At 44.8% G+C, this 21,286-nt stretch overlaps 1 protein-coding gene across 4 annotated transcripts in view; it reads right to left on the bottom strand.

Annotated features, from left to right (window-relative positions):
* LOC147460676 (ABC1 family protein) overlaps positions 1 to 21,286 on the bottom strand; it is a 140,504-nt gene that overhangs the window by 91,148 nt on the left and 28,070 nt on the right. For all 4 annotated transcript variants that reach the window (XM_086508399.1, XM_086508396.1, XM_086508397.1 and 1 more), the window contains exons 7-11: positions 10,220 to 10,320; positions 9,968 to 10,136; positions 9,752 to 9,873; positions 8,454 to 8,582; positions 8,217 to 8,327 (exon numbers count right to left, since the gene is read on the bottom strand). In XM_086508399.1, the coding sequence (XP_086364525.1) occupies positions 8,217 to 8,327; positions 8,454 to 8,582; positions 9,752 to 9,873; positions 9,968 to 10,136; positions 10,220 to 10,320 (632 nt within the window). The remainder of the gene's footprint in view (positions 1 to 8,216; positions 8,328 to 8,453; positions 8,583 to 9,751; positions 9,874 to 9,967; positions 10,137 to 10,219; positions 10,321 to 21,286) is intronic.

Here is a 21,286-nt window from a genome sequence, read left to right on the forward strand (position 1 = left end):
AAACTTGGGGATCTTTTGCAACCAAGGGGCACTGAATCTGCTACCTTTCTATAGGCTGAAAACGTTGTGGTCTGATGAAGATTAGGGCTGAAAACAAAAAAAGCTGGTGCATCCTGCTGCTAGCATTAGTAAATGGCTGAATTCGTGCTGTACAAATGCTACCAAAGGCTGCGTTTTGCAAGGCTGAAAAGCTGATGAAAAACGCTGGTATCTGCTGCTGATAGGCAATCCAAAATCGATGGCTTTTGGGGCTGCTGCTGATGGTCCAAAAAGCTAAGGGCTGAGGCCTGTGGGTTGCGGGAAAACGCCAGAGAATGGCACTTGATGGCGATGCTGGATGCTGTGGGGGAAACGCTAGGGATGGGGGTGAGGGTGGCGATGGTACTGCTTGAAAAACGATAGGGGGTGCTGCGGGGGGGGGGGGGGGGGGGGGGTACTGCTGACAAGTTGCCTGTTGAGTGGGAAGCTCCTGCGCCTCTGCTGCCAGAAAGTGCTAACTTGGGTTTGCTTATATATTAACTTAGCAAAATTGCCCTACCTACTTTTGTTGGAAAGTCACTTAAAAATAATAAGTGAAAATAACCAAAAAATAGGAAACTAGGCTAAATGCACTGGAAAATTTCCCTGACTGAATCTGATGGATTTTGAAGGAAATACGGATGATCATGTTGTGTGCAACCGGAGGATATGCATCTATGCTAAGTGACTGGGCATGCACGGTCTACGAATAGACTCACAAAAGTGCCAGATCACTGCTAATCTAAACTGACTAGACTGACTGAACCCTGTTGTGGTGTAGCTTGTCCACGGACACATAGGGTTGGGATGTGTCACGTGACAAGTTCTGTACCAGTACCTCACTTTGAAAAGGAGGGGATGTCACGTGGACATCTAACCCTATGTGCAGGTGGACAAGCTACTTCATGTCTAGAGTTCAGTTAGCTTAGGAAGTGTTATGGCACCTTTGTGAGTCTGTTCGCAGACCGTGCATATCCAGACACTTAGAGTAGTTGCATTTCCTCTGGTTACACACAACATGATCATCAGATTACAGTCAATACCCATCAGGAGCATTTTACAGTGCATAGAACCCGTTTTCCCTATTTTAGCCATTTTTCACTTATTATTAATAAGTGACTTTATTGGGAAACTGGGTAGGGCAACTGGCTAAGTCAATATATAAGAAAAGCTAGCACTAGCACTTTCTGGCAGAAGAGGCAACAGGGACCAAGTGTCTGATAGTGCACCTTCTCAGCAAGACCCCTGGCAAGACAACCTAGCGTTTCCAACCATCAAGAACAGCCCAGCCTTTTCATCAACTGCAAATCAGCCCCAACGTTTTGCAAGTTGCAGATCAGCCAAGCATTAGCAGATTCTCTAGCGTTTTGCAGCAAATACCATCACCAGCCCTAGCGTTTTGGGAACAGCAGATCAGCCCTAGCGTTTACAGTTTCATGGCGACAGAACATCCTTTTGCATCAACGTTTTGCATTTTCAGCAGTTAGATTCCGCAACGCAGCCCCCAAACCTCGTAGATCTCACCTTTCCGCAGCAGATCCCCGCCACACGGTCAGATCAGCAAGCGTTTGCAGATTCAGCCCGCTATTTGCAGATTTCAGCATCTGCATTTTCAGCGGGTCGTCGTCACCAACACAGTTTCATAATTCAAAAGATACAAGATTTGCAAATTTCAGCCCCTAGCATTTTCAATTTTCAGCCCGTCTCCTCGTCGTCATCATCGCCGTCGACATCGTCGGCATCATCGGCAAGTCCATTACATTTAGACCATTGTACGAGAATTGTGCAATCAATAGCATAGACCTCTCTCGCCATAGAGAGTGGGACCCTTGGAGGAGGGTTTGACAAGATTCTAGTGTCGTATTCTTCTCTCTCTTTCTCTCAGTCTCAACACCTTCATTCACAATGTTATTCACTTTGTTTGTGATCATTTGCACTCTCTCACTAAGGGAACGGAAGGCTCTCCCTTACGTAAGTAAAAGGAACCCTTGAGCACAGTTCGGAGCACTCATCTTCAAAAAAGTTCAACATTCACTACCGTTGCACCTTACAAGGAACTTTACTGAAAAATCCACGTTGTCCCATGTTGGGATGCATCTCAAGGAGACTACAAGCAACTGGTGGCTAGCCAAAATTCTGGAAGAAGGTACTCAAGCCAGAACCTGGGCTCGATTCAAAGATAAATTCTATGAACAATTTCTTCCACCTGATTTCGAGAAGGCCATTTGGAAGGAATGGGACTTGCTCGCCCAGAAGGAACAAGAGAAAGTCACGGCTTATGTTGACAGATTTTGGTCGGTTCTTCTGAAAGTTACGCCTTTTATGAAGATATCAAACGAGGAAAAGATGCAAAAGTTTGAAGCACGTCTTCAACCACCGCTTCAGAAGAGCATGAAGGTGTACCCACATGACACCCTTCAACGGATGATGGAGTTAGCAATCATTGCCGAGGATTTACATTCCACTGGTACTCCCAAACGGATGGAACATAGCACATACCGTGCAAGGCAAAGAACGGTTTATGATGACCATGGCAACCAAGGTAAAAAGCGTTCCCCAAAGGACCCGGATCAACCTAAGAAGCCAGAGGGTACCGGAAAACGGCTTAAGTATCTCACGTTGAACCAAGTACAGACCTTCAAAGAACAAGGAAGGTGCTTATACTGTGGTGAGAAAGGACACATGAAGCACGGCTGCCCTGTTCGGCAGCAACGGCAGGAACAACCATCTTCGAAGAACAAACATGCTCCACCGAGCTTCAATTCCAATCCTGATGTGCAAGGGAATACAAGAACTGAGAAAGGGAAGCGCAAGCTCCTTAAAGGCTGGGAATTTGTAAACAACCAACGGGTGTTGATCCTCTACGACCCTGGATCGACGGACAACTTCATCTCACTGGAAACTGCAGAATGCTTGGGCCTTACACCGGCTCAGCTTGGAACTCCGATCACTTCCGGATTGGCATTCGAGGGGTTGCCCACCAATGCAACTCCCGTGCAAGGACAACTCAATCTTCGGATTGGTGAATACAAGGACCACGAATGCTTTTTGATGACACCCATCGAGGGATGTGATATCATCTTGGGTATGCCATGGCATTAGCATATGCAACTGGTCTGAATATTAAAATTTTTGTTGATGCAAGGGGATTAGCTATTCCCTATTGTAAGCCATATCTCTATTACGAAGGAAATAAAGAAGTGCGTTTCTGCTTACTTGATTTTCGCACCTAAAAGAGATAAAACTAATAAGGGTTTGCTCTCTAGTTTGGAAATTAAACGTTTTCAATTTCTTGAAAAGTGTAAAGATTGTTTCACGTATACTCTACCAGACAATCTACCTACGGAACGTTTGGAAGATCATCGCATTGATCTCGTACCAGGTAGCTCTCCCCCAAACCTACCCCCTTATTGGGTTAGTCTTGCTCAGCAAGAGAAAATTTTGAAGCAAGTCAATGAGCTTCTGGAAAAAGGTCTAGTACGACCAAGTACTTCGCCTTACTGCTCTCCAGTTCTACTGGTGCAGAAGAAGACGGCACGTTTTGAATGTGCATACATTATCGATCTCTAAACAAGATCACTATCAAGAATCGCTTTTCGATACACCGGATTGATGATATTCTCAATAAGTTGCAGGGAGCAAGCATCTTTAGTCGCATTGACTTAAAAAGTGGGTATCATCAGATACGCATAGCCCCCGAGGATGTTCATAAAGTCGACTGCCTTTCGCACAACTTTTGGACTTTATGAATTTTGCCACATTCAATCGAATGATGGATCGAATTTTCAACCCACACCGAGCTTTCACAGGAGTGTTCTTTGATGACATACTCGCCTTTTCAAAGACTCAGGAAGAAAATCGGAAGCACTTGGACATGGTGTTTCAGGAATTGCGAAAGCATGAGTTGCATGTGAATGCAAAGAAGAGTGAGTTCTTCCTCACTGAGATACACTATCTCGGCCATATAGTCTCACACAACCAAGTGAAAATGGATCTCGCAAAGATCCAAGTAGTGCAAGATTGGCCAACTCCCACTACGGTACATGATGTACGAAGTTTTTTGGGATTGTGTTCCTACTATCGGAGGTTTATCGTAGGCTTTGCTCAAGTAGCAGGACCACTTCATGACCTAACAAGGAAAAAGATCCCTTTCAAGTGGGGATCGAGACAACAGGGTGCCTTTGATAGACTAAAGTACCTATTGAGATATGGACCTATTTTGATAGCGTCAGACTTAAGGAAACCATTCGAGGTTCACTACGATGCTTCGGGTGATTGCTTCGGTGCAGTGCTTAACCAAGAAGCCCATGCAGTGGCTTATGAAAGTAGATGACTTAAGCAGAATTGCATGCCTCGATCTACGAGAAGGAACTTATGGTTGTGATCCACACCTTGTCTACCTAGAAGCATTATCTTCTAGGAGCGGATTTTGTGATCAAAACCGATCACCAGAGTTTGCGGTATTTTCTTACGCAACAGAAATTATCTGAGAAGCAAATGTGATGGACCAACTTTTTGTCCATGTTTCACTTTCAAATCCTCCACACGGCTCAGAGTAAGAATGTGGTTGCAGCCGCATTGTCTAAACGGCTTAGAGTGAACGCTGTTACTTCTGTGTATCACCAAGAACTAGAATGACATCCAGAGTTGTATCCGAATGACTCAGACTTCTCCTCCATTTGGAATAAGTTACACCATGGAGAGGATGAATATCCCTATTCTATTCGGGATGGTTATCTCTATCAACACCAAGCAATTTGCATGGCAGAACCATTGAGAAAGAAAATCATGGAAGAAGCACATGCTTCACCTTATGCGGGTCATTGGGGAATTCTCCCTAGGACATAGCATTGGAAAGATATTTCTTTTGGCCAAGCCGTAAAGCCGATATTGATCAATATGTCAGGGAATGCTTGGTTTGCCAAAAAGTATAGTATGAGCGGCATAAGACGCCTGGGTTACTCCAACCTTTACCTGTGCCTGATCAACCCGGGGAGAGTATTGCCATGGATTTTATTATGAATCTCCCAAAGACTCAAACTGGAAATGATGCAATTTGGACCATCGTGGACAAATTTAGCAAGCAAGCTCATTTTATTCCAGTCAAGAAAACAATCAAAGCAAATCATATGGCTAGAATTTTTCTAGCACAGATCTTTAAGCATCATGGGCTGCCCAAGTCTATTGTGAGTGATCGAGATCCTCGCATGACAAGCAACTGTTGGCGTGCCTTATTTGATAACCTTGACACGAACTTGAATTTTTCTTCTGCATATCATCCTCAAACGGATGGGCAAAGTGAGATCGCTAATTCCACAATATTGGATATACTAAAATCTTGTGTGTCAGAAAGACAATCCGACTGGGAGAAGTATTTGCCCCTTATTGAGTACGCGTATAAATATACCGTGCATTCGTCTACTAGGAAAGCACCTTTTGAGACTCTCTATGGTAAGCCTTTGGTTCCACCAATCCTTGTCACTAAGGATAAGAATTTCGCAACAGATGAGTTTGTCTGAGATTTGGACACAACCTAGGGGCAAGTTAAGAGAGCAATTTTGCGCTCTCAGGAAAAACATAAGAAAGCTGCAGACAAGCACAGAAGGAATCTGGACTTAAACAGTCGGTCAATTAGTCTTACTCAAGTTTGAGTAGGCAAAACTAAAGAAACAAGCGACTCATAAAAAGAAAGTGGTAAAACTTTCCAATCGCTATTATGGGCCGTTTAAGATAATTGACCAAGTGAACCATGTGACGTTCCGATTAGACTTACCATCTAATTGAAAGATCCACAATGCTTTCCATGTTAGTTTACTCCGGCCATATGTGGGACCACCTCCAAGTCAGCCTATTGTTGAGGAACCTCTTGAGGTTGAGGAAACGGAAGAAATACTCCAACCGGAGCAGATCATTCATCATCAAGAGCGGCCACTTCAGTCCGGGAAGATTACATGGAAGTATTTAGGAAAGTTTACGAATTATTCTACTCTAGATGCTCAACGGATGACCGAGCAGGAATTAGCATCCTATCTCGAGACTCTGGAAGGATATGTACAAGCAATACAGTTGAGGACAATTGTTTAGAAGCCAGAGGGATGTTGCTATGGACTATTATCTTATTTTCTTATTTTCTCGAGTAATTTCTTTATGTGCACTTGAATCGAAAGGTTAGGAATTGTAGATCTACTGGAATTATTAAAAGCCATCAGGAACGCAAAACTCTGATGCGTCATATGATTGGGTGACATTAAGCATCACGAAGGGGGTTTACCTTAGTTCGCTAGGAGAGATCGGGAAACGAATATCCTTGATGCTCACGTGATGGGGTGACAGGAGCATGGGAAAGGGAAGATTTCGTTGGTCTGGCAGGAAACCCGAACTGGAAAGAGGAATATGCGTAGAGACGCAAGCACAAGAATAAAGATGGGTTTTGAGAAGCTTTTCTCAGAAAGCGGAATATTTTAACGTGTTTTCGAGGAAGAGCAAACGCCTTTCCGCGAGGAATCTATGTTTGCATTGCATTTGTGCATGTGGTTGCATCCAGGGAGACCTCGGAAGTGCTGATCCTTATGCCCAATGTGTGTGTGTGTGTGTGTGTGTGTGTGTGTGTGTGTGTGTGTGTGTGTGTGTGTGTGTGTGTGTGTGTGTGTGTGTCCGTCTACATTACTATGTTAGAAAAGTAGTGCACAACATGCTCCTTGGCAACAAGCCTAGCACTAGCAAACTAGTCATGAAATGAGTAGTGAGAGCTCGCTCAAGCCAACTAGGATGAAAACTTGGATGACAACTACGATGATGAGTCGTAGGCTATGTAAGCCCTAGACATGCACATCATGTGAGTGCATTAATGAGACATTTTATGGAAGTAACATGTGTGTAAGCAAGAGGTGTGAACCATTGTAATCTCACTTCAATGATTAGTAGAATGCATAATCAAGTGATTCGATTTTGAGCAAGGTGGAAAGATACGTAGTGTACGGCATGTTTTAGGTACGTACGAAATGTACTTCCGTACTGAACCACCTTTCAGGTACGTAATGGGTACGCACCATTTGTAAAAAACTCATGTTTTACTGAAAAAACCATAGACTCAAAAACAATTTTACATTACAAATTACAATGCTGAAAATGAACATATTGACAATTGGACATAAAACTTAAATGCCTCAAGCCTCAATGATAAATCATAAAACCAAGTTCAACTACAAGCATACTGTCTCTGGCGTCAGCCAAAAGCCGGCACTGTAAATCCCAGACAAACTAAAAACAAAACAATGAAACACAGGTACAACCGTCCAAACTCAATTACAACCATAATGTCTATGGCATCAGCCGTATATGCCATACAAATTGAAACAAAATAATGAAACACAATAAAAGTCTGCTTCTCTCCAAAGCATGCACATAGGCTATTAGGCGGCATGCCTATAGCCTCAAAAGTCTGTGTCAATTGCTGAAGATGAATCGTCGGTAGAGAGCATGCCCCCATCATCAAGGACATTGCGAACTCCTGATTCCTGTCTATGAACTTCTTTGCAGTCTCTGTTGCTCTCTGGAAAGTTACGTGCAGTGAGTATAAAGCATACAGCCTTGGGCTATTAGCCTATTAGCATTCCAAACCACCAAAAGGCCCCAAATCGGCTCGCGTTCCAGGTCCGCACACTAACACTGCACTTTCAGGTTTTTTTAAACTGTAGCACAGTACGGTACCGTACCTTATCGTACCGTACGGTTGTACCGTACGAAAGGTAGGTACGTACATACCTATGCAACCTTGATTTTGAGCCTACTCTCTCTCAATTATACACACACACACACATAACAGTGCAGGGCGTGCGTGCATCTGTGTGTGAACGCGCGCACGTAAAATCTCATCTTTGCACCTAATGTTAGCAGTGAATAATTGAGCCTTTTCAAAAGGGAGAGAAGGAACAGATCCAGGACATTTAACAATGACAAAGCGCAAAGAGATCTCATGCATCTCTAGGTTGTCACATGCTAGCAACATCCTAGATAGTCTGCTTAAAGATTTTCTGCCAGGAAATTTAATAGTGAAAGCTCCACAATCGACCCATTGAACAACTAACAATCAAATTACCAAGGATGAAATGACATTTTCCTAAAGATCATTTACAGTAACCATGGTCATAATTTTAACTAACATAATTGGGACCAAAAGTTTGAGGAAAAATGCATACAGGATTGCGATGCGAACTTTTTTTGCTCCTGCTGCTGTTTTCCTGTTTCATTCTCTCCTGAAGGCGTTTCATGCGCTGTTCTGCTTCCTTGGAGTGTACTTTGAAATCTTCCTGTACCAAAACAAGAACTTTGAATGATTTATCCTCTGTTACGAAGGCTTTATTTTTCATAAGAAGCTCGATAGACTCCATAACAATTAACTGAGATAACTTCCTAATCAAAGATGGCATACTTACAACCGACTCTTTAGCAGGAATTGCTCGTCTGAAAAAGTAGTTTGTGATTTCCATAGCATCCTCTGGCATGTCCAAGCGTAAGGTCAAACCCATCTCAGCAAATGCTGAGAGTAATGCTGCATGATCCCCCTATAAATAGCAAAACACACAGAAATTTGGGGCTCCCATACCAAGAAGAACAGAAGTTGCAAAACACATATAGAGCAGCTCATTCCATGCGGCGAGACCACCACTTGGTGAAGAAGCAACCACACCGAACATTGCACCCCTTTCAACATTTTTTTTACATTAAACTACAGGCACAAGGCGTCAATAGAAAACACATTTGCTCGAGTGGCTCTCCTTGCTTACACTACACGACTTTTCTAGCTCACAAGTTCTTAGTGTCTAACTGAGTTTGCCAACTTGAGAGCTCACAAATCTGTCACCTGGACCCCCAAGAGCACTTCAATTCTGGGACAAAAGCTTGACCCGAAAAAGTTACTTGTCTTTAAAAGCAAAATGCCCCCTCAAAGAGTACATATCACGAGAAGCTTAAACTTATGTAAAGCTTAGACATTAAAACTCAGCAAGGACTTTGTTTAGAGGGTTTAGTCGCTCCAAGGTCATGCACTTTTTCCTTGCTTGGTTGAGATATGCAGCATGAACATGGTGCACTATTAACTCAAAAATTACTTTCAGTTCCAGCAGCGCACAGGGATCCTTTCACTCGTTTCATTACTCCCGAACAAGTTCTTTTACCCACACTTAAGTTTTATTTAGTCTGTTTTTGGTTGTCATTTGTTTGCAGTTCCACTAAGGTGCTGCAATCATGTCCTGATTTGCTTACTATTACGTGACACTTTCCATGGATGCATCGAGGTTTACAGCCCGGGTTGGGTTTTTTTTTTTTTTTTTTTCGGGAAGGTGGGGGGGGGGGGGGGGGGGGGGGGGGGGGGGTGGGGTGGGGTCTGTGGGCCAGGAACAGAATCAATAGGCAGAGCAGAGGCAGTCAGGTGAAGCAGCAGCGAGCCAAATGTGCAGAATAATGGACCCGTGGTACCAGCAATACAGTTTTTGTGTATTCTTGGCTAATTGTGTACGTAGTGCATAGTGATACAGGCTGAAACATCTATTTCCCTTCCCGTGGATGACAATATGTCTTTGTACAAATGTAAATTCAAGAGAAAACAGCCTATTGTCAATATCAGACTTTACTTCTTGAGAAAATTGCCCTATTGCCAAAAATAACAGCCTATCTGATCTTACTGAAGATAAATAGCATGACAACAATCAATTATGATAAAGTACGAAGTTACTTCTGCAGCTGCAAGGAGCATCTTTGCAAGCCCTTGCTTCATTGTTGTTGATAAATCCTTGGTTAAACCAAAATCCAAGAGGATGGGCTGGTGAGGAGGTGTTTTGCTCACCAGAAAGTTACCTAGTGTAATGCATATATATCAGGGCAACATGAAACAATTTACACAGATATTAAGGATCCTGATTACCAATGGTCTGATAATAAATGTTCATACCTGGATGTGGATCCCCATTGAAAAATCCGTCTACATAAATTTGATGGGCATAAGAGCGTGTTATAGTCTCCACCAAGGTTTGCTTGTCAACACCGAGCTCATCTAGAGCAGCCACATCACTGAGACGGACGCCATCCATGTATTGCAGCAGAAGAACCTTTTCTGTAGACTGTAGTTTCAAGCAGGGAATTTGACTAATAATTTAGATGTACAGCATGATTGTTGAATTGAAGGTTACCATCTAAGGCCTACCTGAATAACTTCAGGAACCAAGACATCCACTCGATTAATCAGCAAATCATCGCCAGTTTTGCCATCATGGTTCAGGTTTTTTGATACTCTGCGTGTATTTTCTACCCAAAAAAAAGCACCAAAAGTTTTCACATATTTATGATACGATATAATATATTATGTTACATAAGAAAGATTATAAGCACAATCAGAGGTAGGTATTTTAAATAAGACTCATGAATAGATTCTTATGCTTGGAAAGTTCCCAAACCAGATGAGAAAGATGACATTATACAGCATGTGTAATCAATCTGAAACAAAAATAAACTTGAGATCAAGAGATAACTTTATCTGTCCAATGGTTTCAAACGCTGCTTGCTGTTGCTGCTCTGCCACATCATTCCCCATGCACTCCCTACACCCCCCCCACATACCAGCTCGGCTTACCCTCTTCTCTTGCACGCATCACCCCAGCGCCTCTTCATCCTACGTCCGCAGCACTCGTGGCCGTTAACCTATAAACTGAATCAAGCAAACTTACACGGGACGGGAATAGGGAACGGGAACGGGGGGAATCTGGAACGGGGGGTCCCCGGGGGGCCGTAATGGGAACGGGGGCCAGAACGGTAAACGTAAAATATGCTTTAATCAAACTGGATTCAACCTATATGTTAGTAGGGAGCCACACACACCAATTAGTCCAAGTAGAATCCAATTGAGACATGCTTTTCAATAGCGCTCAAGGCTTACACAAGGGAGGGATGCCAGCTGGAGCTTAAGACTCGAGAGTGAACCTTGAGGGAGAGATGGAGCTTGAGCCTTGAGGCCCGAGGGAGAGGGAGAGGGCGAGGTTGAGAGCTTGAGGCTTAAAACTTTGAAGCATTGAGGGAGAGGGAGAGAGAGACTTAAGGGAGAGGGTGAGGTTGAGAGCTTGAGAGAGAGGATTTAAAGCCCTTCTTTATATAGGAGAGGATGGGAAGGACACCCCCTCCAAAAAAGTTCAAAAGCGCTGCCCCAAACAGCCATGTTTCAAACTTGAGTGTTCCGGATGCTGCCGTTATGGGCCCCGTTCCGGTTATGCTTGGGAAGGGAATGACGTTGTGTTCCCGATCCCGTTCCGATGAATTGCGCGGCTTGGGAGACGTGTTCCGGGAACGAGAGGGCCATGTTCCGCCCGTTTCCTGTTACTCTGGAGTCAAGGCCTCGTTGAGCCGAGAATGTGGGCACAAATCTTCCACATGGTCCAAAGTGGGATGCTCCATATCGTGGTGAAAACTCTCTCTCGCTGGCAGAAATCCAAGCAGTGACCTGCATCAAGCATCATATATAGAGTACCCGCTCTATATCCTAAGGAAGTAAGTATGAAGACCAGATTTGTCAACAAGCCTTGAAAAGAGGGGTGTGTGCCCTAATTTGCAAAAGTCATGCAAATGTCCCCCCACGTCACGAACTCATCATGGATACCCACTCTAGTCAACATCCAACAAACTGCCATCCACTTTTGCTGCGCATATGAACAAACCCAAAAACAGAGCCTCAAGGACTCGGGCTCTAAAGTGCATCTCTGACAAGTCGGATCATGATTAGTTAACTACTTACAATTAGCCATGGCATTCTTCAAAAAGGGGAGCCAATCTTCTCTTGCAGTTCCTTCAGATACAATTAGCAGTTCATCATTGTATATGGTGGTTGGTGCAGTTCTTTGGTTCTTCGTCATTTGACAATTGATTCCCCAGTAGCCTCGGTTGTCCCATGATTTGGACTTCCCGTAGCAGCTTGGAGATTTTAACATCTGGTATATGACCAGAGGGTGCAGGTTTTCAACTCTTTCCTCGAGGGTGGAGTACTTAAGAGTTGGGAAATGATTCGGATACCAGTAGTGTATGCCTTTACCCTCAAATTTTCATGCATTTTCTTGGAGTGGTCAGCAGCAATACCTTCTACAGCTAGTTGTGCGACTTGTGGGTCCGTTGAGTTGAGGAGATTCTTGATTAGAGCTGAATTTACTTTCAACGGACAACATTATACTTCTCGGACGTCTTTTGGGGGTAGCGGTTCGATGGTATATTGGCCAGGTACTATTCGGCCTTCAAGTTCTATAGCAGATATCCTCATCCACGAAACCCTCTCTTTGCAGATTGCTCACTCCACCTTCATGGTCCGACTTCCTTTCTAGGAGTTGAGAGGGGGTGTTAGAGCTCAGGCATCTCTATGGATTCGTCCAGTCGGTCCCAAATTCTCCCAAGGGCAGGTGTTAGGGAGTGAAGGTTGTTTTGTGGCTGTGCCCGGCCAATGTGAGGCAGGTTTTTCATGTCAGGTTGTGTCTAGCCATGTTTAGCCTTGGATTTTGGCTTCGTTCCATGGCCATTTGTGCTCTTGCATGCTAGGAATATTATTTCTCAACCTTGTGATATTTTTCACAAGTGCCCCATGGACAGATTAGTCCCCATCCAAAGCAGCCTTGAAGATTGTGCAGTTAATTGTTGCGGCAACATCAATTTTCTCGCATTGACCCCATGAGGATTGTCTCATGGAATGTGCAGGGACTAGATGGACCCTAGTTTCTATGTCAAAGGGTCAACTAAGACAAGAGATGTAGAGATGCCTAGTGGTTGGTATGATAGATCTAGTTATGCTTCAAGAGTATCATCTTTGTGAGAGCCGTATTCGAAGTTGTGGACAGATCTTGTGTGGTCGCTATGAGACACTTTGGTCAATTGCCTTTGGGCCAAGGCATTCAAGGAGGGGTAGGTATTGCTAGAATTTCATTCACCTCCAGATGCTTCGCACATTGTCTACAGGCTCCTCACCACTCACGTGCACTGCCCTTGGTTGTGGGTTGGCCACCCGTACACCTGTTGGACAGGGATCTCAGTCACACTTAGGGTTGTTCAGCACATTTCCCATTTTAGACCTGTTTTGGTCACATATTCCCCCATTTATATTGAAGGGTCATATTTTTAGGTCTTTGGGCTTATAGTGAGGATTATTGCCCAACCAGCCCCTATTCTCCTATATATAGGAGGGGGGGCACCCTCTTTCTCATTGTCTTGTCTTGTACAGAGTTTGCCATCTGGAGTTATTGGGCTGGCAGCCTTTCCACCATCTGTCTCCTCTCATATCTCCTCTCTCTCTCTCTCTCTCTCTCTCTCTCTCTCTCTCTCTCTCTCTCTCTCTCTCTCTCTATTCCGCTGCACACTAACATGGTATCAGAGCACAAGGGTGCCATATCTGCCATCGCCATCAGCAAGGAGGCCATTGCGGAGAGTTCCATCGCAAAGAAACCCTCGGCTACTACCTGCGTTTTTCTTACCCTAGCGTTTTGGGCAGCCAGCTGGCGTTTTTGCTTCTGCATCTCTCCTCTCCATCACCATCCTCCTCCACCTCATAGAGCCTTCTCATCTACCCTCTACTCTGCTTGTGGTTTTCAGCAACCTAGCGTTTTTTCTGGCATAACGTTTTTGCAAAGCAGAGGGGTCGATCTTCTCTGCCTTTCGTTTTTTTGCTTGCTGCCCAGCGTTTTGCAAAAGGGAGGCACACACACTAGCATTTTTCAGCCTTGGTATCCTCAGCGACTGGATGCTCCTCTTCCCTGCCGGATCTACATCTCCTCCGCCACGAGAAGCTTCCTCCATTGCTGCCCGTACCGACTGTTGGACTTCCACTTCAGATTTAGGACTGTTTTGCTGATTTTCAGCCGGTTACTTGGTGCCCCACCCATCCTCTTGCCCCAACCTCCGCCATCTAGTGTCTCCCGACATTGCATGAATTGCTGAATATTCTGTTTCCAGCAACGTTTTCAGTCCCCCTGTTGCTGTGTTTTTTGGCATGGACAGCACCTTACCTTGGCCTCTTCAATGACTTCTCAGATTCCCTTCCTGATCCCAAGTCTTTACCCCTTACCCGCACCGGTGTGGCGCTTTCACGGCATGTTTTCAGATCGCTTTGCTTCTTCTTCGACATTGAGACGTGGCCTCAGATATAGGTTCTGACACAACGGACGAATCTCCCGAGACATTGCAGATCTTCCCTCCTCGAGGCTCTCTTGCCCTCGGGAAGATGCAAAGGATTGGATTGGTACATGTACTTATGTGGACATGGCTTGTGTTTTCCACCGCTACTTCTCCCGCAGTAACCCTCCCTCCCCCTCCCTCAATTGTTGTCTCTCTCTTTGGGATTGCCATATCCACCTCCTTCATTGGTTCTTTATATGATAGACCCGTGCCACTTGGCACGTTAGACACTTCTTTTGCCTTGCCTCTACTTGGTAGAGCCTCTTCCTTGCTTCTGCTTGGTCCTGTGGCTCCTCCACTTGCAATTTGGACATACGTATGCACTACTTACACGGTGAAGACCTCATGGATGATCCTGCTTTGCTAGTCTATTCCGAGGCTATGACTTCTACATCACCGGTCATTCTTCCCAATGCATCCTATCAACCGTCCTTTACCTCACCACCTTCCATTGCTTTCCCAGAGGGAAATTTCTCCTATGTCGCGTGTCTCCACGACTTGCACTTGCCGACTCTCTTGGATTTTTTGTTCAAACCCCAGTGGTGGATGTGCTCCCACAGGTTGACTTTCCCCAGCATCTCCTTTGATTCGTTTTTCCAATATTGTGTGTCTACCATGAAGTGGCAAATCATATTGCAGCTTATATAACCTCGAGACGACTCTTCTCCCGGAAGATTGCACATATTGCGGTCTCTACACAGGGATGGATTGCTTATCCTGTCATCTTGTCTACTATAATGGACGATGCCTTCCCTATTGAGCCTCTTCTTCCTACTTTCCCTCCCTCTTCTACTAGAGCTTCTTTGACTTGGATATGCTACCGGTTTCCCACCTCAGCAGTTTCCTCTCCTCGTGGTCAGAGTGTTCCTCTTCAGGGGGGTCCCCTCATTATACTCCCCGTCTTGTCTCATGTTGCTAAATTGGGTTCCTCCGTATCAGTGGTGATCATCACCGATGGGCTATTGTACGCTCATCTTAGGTCATTTCCCTATATATATCCTCTTCAGCGACTCATTCCGTAGCTTGCCACTCCATCAACTTCCTTGTGCGACTTGATCGGAGTTTCCTCACCCTTGGTCATCATCACATTCGTGTTGTACGGCTTGTCGTGTTGTTTGGCTCGCGCTCCTCATCCTTTTCTCTCAGGATTTACATCTTCTCCAGATTTACCAGGCATGTTGCATTCTCCTCGACAGCTTCTCTGCATCTGTTGTTGAGGGGGGTGTTAGAATTTCATTCACCTTCAGATGCTTCGCACATTGTCTACATGCTCCTCACCACTCACGTGCACTGGCCCTTAGTTGTGGGTTGGCCACCCGTAAGTTGGACAGGGATCTCAGGCACACTTAGGGTTGTTCATCACATTTCCCATTTTAGACCTGTTTTGGTCACATATTCCCCCATTTATATTGGAGGGTCATCTTTGGGCTATATTGAGGATTATTGCCCAACGAGCCCCTATTTTCCTATTTATAGGAGGGGGGGCACCCTCTTTCTCATTGTCTTGTCTTGTACAAAGTTTGCCATCTTGCATTATTGGGTTGCCAGCCTTTCCACCATCTGTCTCCTCTCATGTCTCCTCTCTCTCTCTCTCTCTCTCTCTCTCTCTCTCTCTCTCTCTCTCTCTCTCTCTCTCTCTCTCTCTCCTCTCTCTCTCTCTCTCTATCATTGTCTCTCTCTCTCTGTCCCCCTTCCGCTACACACTCTGACATGTATGACTATTGCGGACTCATCACAGAAGGCCGTTGTGGTGTAATGGAACGAGCACCATGTGCGAACTGAAAGAACAAATTGAGATAGAGGTTTAGCAATTCAATCGACTAAACAGGGAAGAGAGCATCCACACGAGACACGGAATGGCGGAGTTCCACTCCAAGATTGCAATGGCCCCAAACGATGGCACCCCTTTCAATATTTCTTTATATTGCTTCAATAGGGTAAGTTGTAAATCCTTATGCTTCTTTTGCTTCTGCTAGGTTTTAGGCCCCTCGGCCGATATCTGCAAGTTGGGTAGCGTTAGGCTCGAGGAGTCCTAACCCTCTAGGTCTTCAGTGTCTTGAAACATTAGTAGTTTGTGTCACCCCTCCTTGCTAGAAGAGTAATCAATTATATCTGCAAAACAACTCCAAGTTTAAAAAAATATCCGAGGGCCAATAAGTTCTCTCATTCCAATAGGTTGGGGATCATCGACCAAGCACGGTAGACTAGAGTCCTCTTTGGAAAGCTTTTTGTCAAAGGTCTCCTTCCAGAGGAGGAGCCCTCGAAGGAGTTGTTGCTTCATCGGATTCATGCCTCAGTCCCACAGACGGGCGGCCCATGGAGCCCCCCACCTACTGGATCTTCATAGAGCTATGCAGAGTGGGTTTGAGCAGGAAATGGGAGGAACATTCTTTGAGCCTACTTCGGTCTTGGGAGCAACTGCAGAGAGGCGTTGAGCAGCACCGGCCCATGCGCATTGAGAAGCGCTTGAGGCAGCCACTTACATGGAACCATCTAGTCAGCACACAACGAGGCCACATGGTTGATCACCGTCACTTGGGGTCCTATGGCAAAGGGTCTAGCCCGCAATTTTGGGAACTGGTTGCAGTTTATAGCACTTCCTCACGAGCTTCATAGTCTTCATATGCGAGACATGAGGGAGGCGCAGAGCATGTGTCACGAACTATAGAGGTTGTACCAACAGAGTGGCACACTGCTCTTGAACCTGCAGCTCCCCGCTCGATGGGGCTTTCACTCACCTCATTGCAGTTAGGGCTTGCATAGTCACAAGTGGAAGATCCCCCCAACAAAAAAAATCTTCGGAACTCGTGAAAGTCAACCACAAAGGCCTCGTTTGAGGCTACAACAACAATAAACTTTATTACAAGAAGGCTGATGTTTTGGATGTTTTCTTTCATAATTTTCCCCAACGAGCAGATAGACCCATGAAGGCTTACCTTGCTCAAACAGCCGCCAAATTGTAGCAGACTTGGACACCCCAAGTCGAGAATATGGCCTGACACACGAGAAAATACTTAAAAGTCCACTTCACAGAATTTATCACAATTCAATTAGAGATGACACACAGCCCGGCGTAGTTCCGTGCCCAAAGGTAGTGGCCCCAAGGTCTGGCGCCCCTTTCGTATTTTATTATATATTAATGCTTGAGCAAAGTACAAATCCGAGGGTCCTCTTTGATCAATGCGCTCCCAAGTAAAACTGAGGGACAAGAGAGGCCCTAGTTACAATTTATGGGACCATGGCCTTCTAAAAGCAGTACATGAAAAGCTTCAAGTCTCAAAAACGTCTCGTCCAAAAGCTAGCGCTCGAAAAATTGTCAACACAAATCGCGGAATTCCGTAAACAATGCCAAATCAACAGCCAACGTGTTTTGTGAACGTCTATACAGCCTGCCACGTCAGCACCTTTTGCGCAGTTTGAGTTTCTCGCATTATTTTAACTGCCTTGTGTCCCTTGGGCCCTGTCAAAAAGGAACCCATAAGTTGAAACAACTTATAAATCATTTTTATCTGACACGGATTGTCCGGGTGGGCATGCCACGTCATCACTTTGTGACATACCCCCCTCTTGAAAGAATTGTGATCGTCCTCGATTACACCTACAAAATCAAACACAAGCCACAGAGTAGTTCAATAGACACTGACGCACTAGACGACACAAATCCAGCACTTGCACAAAGACGACAGTCATTGAACATTCAAATCACATCACATAAAGTTCATCGAGATATTAGACCATGATCTATCGGCAACGTGTTTAGCAATCGCATCTAGATCTATCATTGATGTCCAGATTGACTAATTCTTATTGCTATCATGTCCCTCTTAACTGGAATCTCAAGGCCAAAATGTTGCAATCATTTCGTCTATCAAACATGCACTCAAACACAACTCACATGATGAGAGAGCACACATAAATCAGGGGAATTTCCATGTCGAAGTACTTCTTTCATAAAGTCATACAGCAAAATATTGTTAGCCTGTCAGTATCCCTAAAGTCAAAAGAAAAATCAGTGCCTTTATTCCATCTGGACAACCTTTGACAAAGGATCGGAGTGACTCCCATCTTGTGTGGTCTCGTCTACAGTAGATTCAATCATGTTGATCTCCGGGATCTCTCGGAATAGTCGAAAGCTAGACCAAAAGCCTCAAGGTAAAGTTCCAATATCTAAGGAGTATCTACTATGTCCTCCTCCTCCATCCACTTTGCATCCAATGCTAGATAGTTCTTGAATTTCACTAAGAACTGTCGTATCACTTTACCTTTCACTTTCCTTTCCTTGTGAGCCAATATATGTTCTAGAACGAGTATCTCCTCGCTCTCTTCTACTTCAAGTTGCTCCTCAGGCTCCCTGTCGACTGGCACCTCACCCTGAAAGGTTTTAAGAGACTCAAATGAAAAGCATTGTGAATTTTCCAAGCATCAGGCAACTTCAGTCTGAAGGGTACATCATTTATCGTCTCTTGAATCTCGAAAGGGCCATGATATCGCATACTTAGCTTTGAAAAAAGCCGCTCCTTTCCCTTTCATTTCCTCAGGCATGCCTTCTCAAACAGTAAGAGCACCCAATCATCTTACTTCAACTGCAAGTCGTGTCGATGTTTGTTGGCTGCTTTCTTATGCCGTGCTTGAGACTTCTCAAGAGCCTCGCGCACCTTGGCAAAAGTAGTGTCCAGATCTCTCGTATATTAATCCGCTCCAAAAATCTTGTCTTTGGTGCTTAGAAATGGAGGAACCTTCGCAGCACCCTAGATTACTTCAAATGGCACCTTCCCCGTAGATGAATGTGCTTTGTTGTCGTAGGCAAATTCCACCAAGGGAAAGTACTTTTCCCACTGAGTCTTCTGATCCAAAATGTAAGACTTCAATAAATCCAAAACCACTAAATTTGCTATCTCAGACTTACCGTCTGTCTGTGGGTGGAAAGAGGACGAGAACTGCAACCGTGTACCAATGTTCTCCAAGATTGCCCTCCAAAACAAGATGGTGAATCGGGGGTCTCTGTCCGAGACTATAGACTCAGGCATGCCATGTAATCGAAAAATCTGTGAAACAAACAGTCTTGCCAAATGATCAGGCTTGACCGTCTTCTTTACCCGAAAGTGGGCTTGTTTACTGAAGTTGTCGATGATTGTCCAAATGCCATCATGCCCACTTTGAGTCTTTGGAAGATCAAGAATAAAATCCATGGTAGTGCTTTCCCAAGGACACGAGGGTATGGGTAAAGGCTATAGAAGCCCTGGTGCCTTATGCCTATCAAACTTGACCCTTTGGTATACCAAACAACTGCGTACAAACTGGTCCACACCCTTTTTGAGCCTCGGCACCCTTCAAGATGGTATCAATGCCGCGGTGGCTCAAAAAAGATAAACAATGGCACTCTGTCAAAACCTTTTCCCTCAAAAGCTGTGTAGTCGTCCCGTATGGAATAGCTTACAACTAGCTCCCCACTCTATATTGGTGAAAGATATCTGCAAAACCATGATCAGTGGCGTACTGATCAGTCATATCTTCGAAGCTTCCATGATGTATCGCAGAAATAGTCAGAAGCAAGGGCTTGCGAGACAACGCATCGCCACTAAATTCTTTTGTCCCTAAACATGGACTATTTGGAAATGAAACTGTGACAGAATGTTAGCCCATCTCATCTGCTTTTCCGAAAGTTGCTTCTGCGACAAGAAGTAGGGTAAACTCTGATGGTCTGTGAAGACAATAAAATCAGCTCCAAGTAGAAAATGTCGCCACTGTGTAAGAGCATGGATAATTGCCAACAGCTCTTTCTCGTAAATTTGTGCAACCAATTCAAGACGTGAAAACATCGTGCTCTTGTAAGCAATGACATTGCCTTCTTGCATCAAGACTGCTCCCAAACTGCGACCACAAGCATCACAGTAAACTTCAAATGGCTTTTGCAAGTCCGCCAAAGCCAAAACTGGTCCTGTTGTCAATATTTCCTTGAGAGTCTGAAAGGCTGCAATCTCAGTCTGTCCCCAAGTCAAAGGAATTCCTTTCTAAGCCAACATATGCAAGGGAGAATCTATCTCTGCAAATTTCCGAATGAACCGCCGATAATATTAGCACAAGCACACAAAACTACAAACTTCATGATCATTCTTCACATCAAGCCAATCACGAATGGTCTCAATTTTGGCCGGGTCCATTTGTACCCCTTCTACTAAGACAATGTGTCCCAAGAAGTGTATGTCAGGCAAGAAAAAATCGCTCTTTTTCGCATTTATAACCAACTTATGCTTCCGCAGTGCCTAGAAAAGCTGTAATAGGTGGTGTTTGTGTCCTGCCTCACTCTTGGAGAAGACGACGATGTCATCAAAGAAAGTGGTGTAGATCAGACATATTTGACCTTTGTTCATGATTCAGTTCTTTCAAGAAAATCGAGTAAACAAAAGACCGGATTTCATTCATTTGGAAACGGCCGAAGCCGATACAAGTGGGACAGACTCGCCCTTCAACTTTACATCATGTACAATCTCTCAACCCTTCTCATTCTTCAAAGTCGCTTTCCTCGCATTATAATCGACCACGGTGCTGTTCTTGTGGAACCAAGGGATTCCTAGAAGGACATCACACCCTTCCAAAGGCATGATATAAAAGTCCTCGTGCCCTAGATACCCCTGACAATGCAAACGAAGTTTGCCAATGACGGGTGTAATGGCAACATCCCATCCGAGTGCCGCTAGAACAGTCTCCACATGTGGCCCCATTTCCTCGAGGGTAATTCCAAGTCAAGCTGCCGATTCGCGGGTGAAATAAAGTTGGCCTTGGCTCCTCTATCAAAGAAGATTAGGGCTTCTTTGTCTTGCACTTTGCCCCATGCGCGACAAAGTTTAGTACTTTCATCCATCTGATCAAGGTCGGTCCCCACACAATTTGGTACCAATCCTGCTTTCGTCTTTCCTTTTCTCCCGTGCTCTTCAGCTGCTTTCGAACTCTCTAGCATGTCGTCTGGGTGCCTTTTTGGGGCACCGTGCTGACACGTCCATGTTCTCCATATTCAAAGCACTTCCCCGTTTTGAGATACTCGGCCCGCTGTTCATCAGTCAGTCGGGGGCGTGTA

Source organism: Adiantum capillus-veneris, chromosome 3 (assembly GCF_014529385.1).
Source record: "Adiantum capillus-veneris isolate H3 chromosome 3, ASM1452938v2, whole genome shotgun sequence".
Lineage (NCBI taxonomy): Eukaryota > Viridiplantae > Streptophyta > Polypodiopsida > Polypodiales > Pteridaceae > Adiantum > Adiantum capillus-veneris.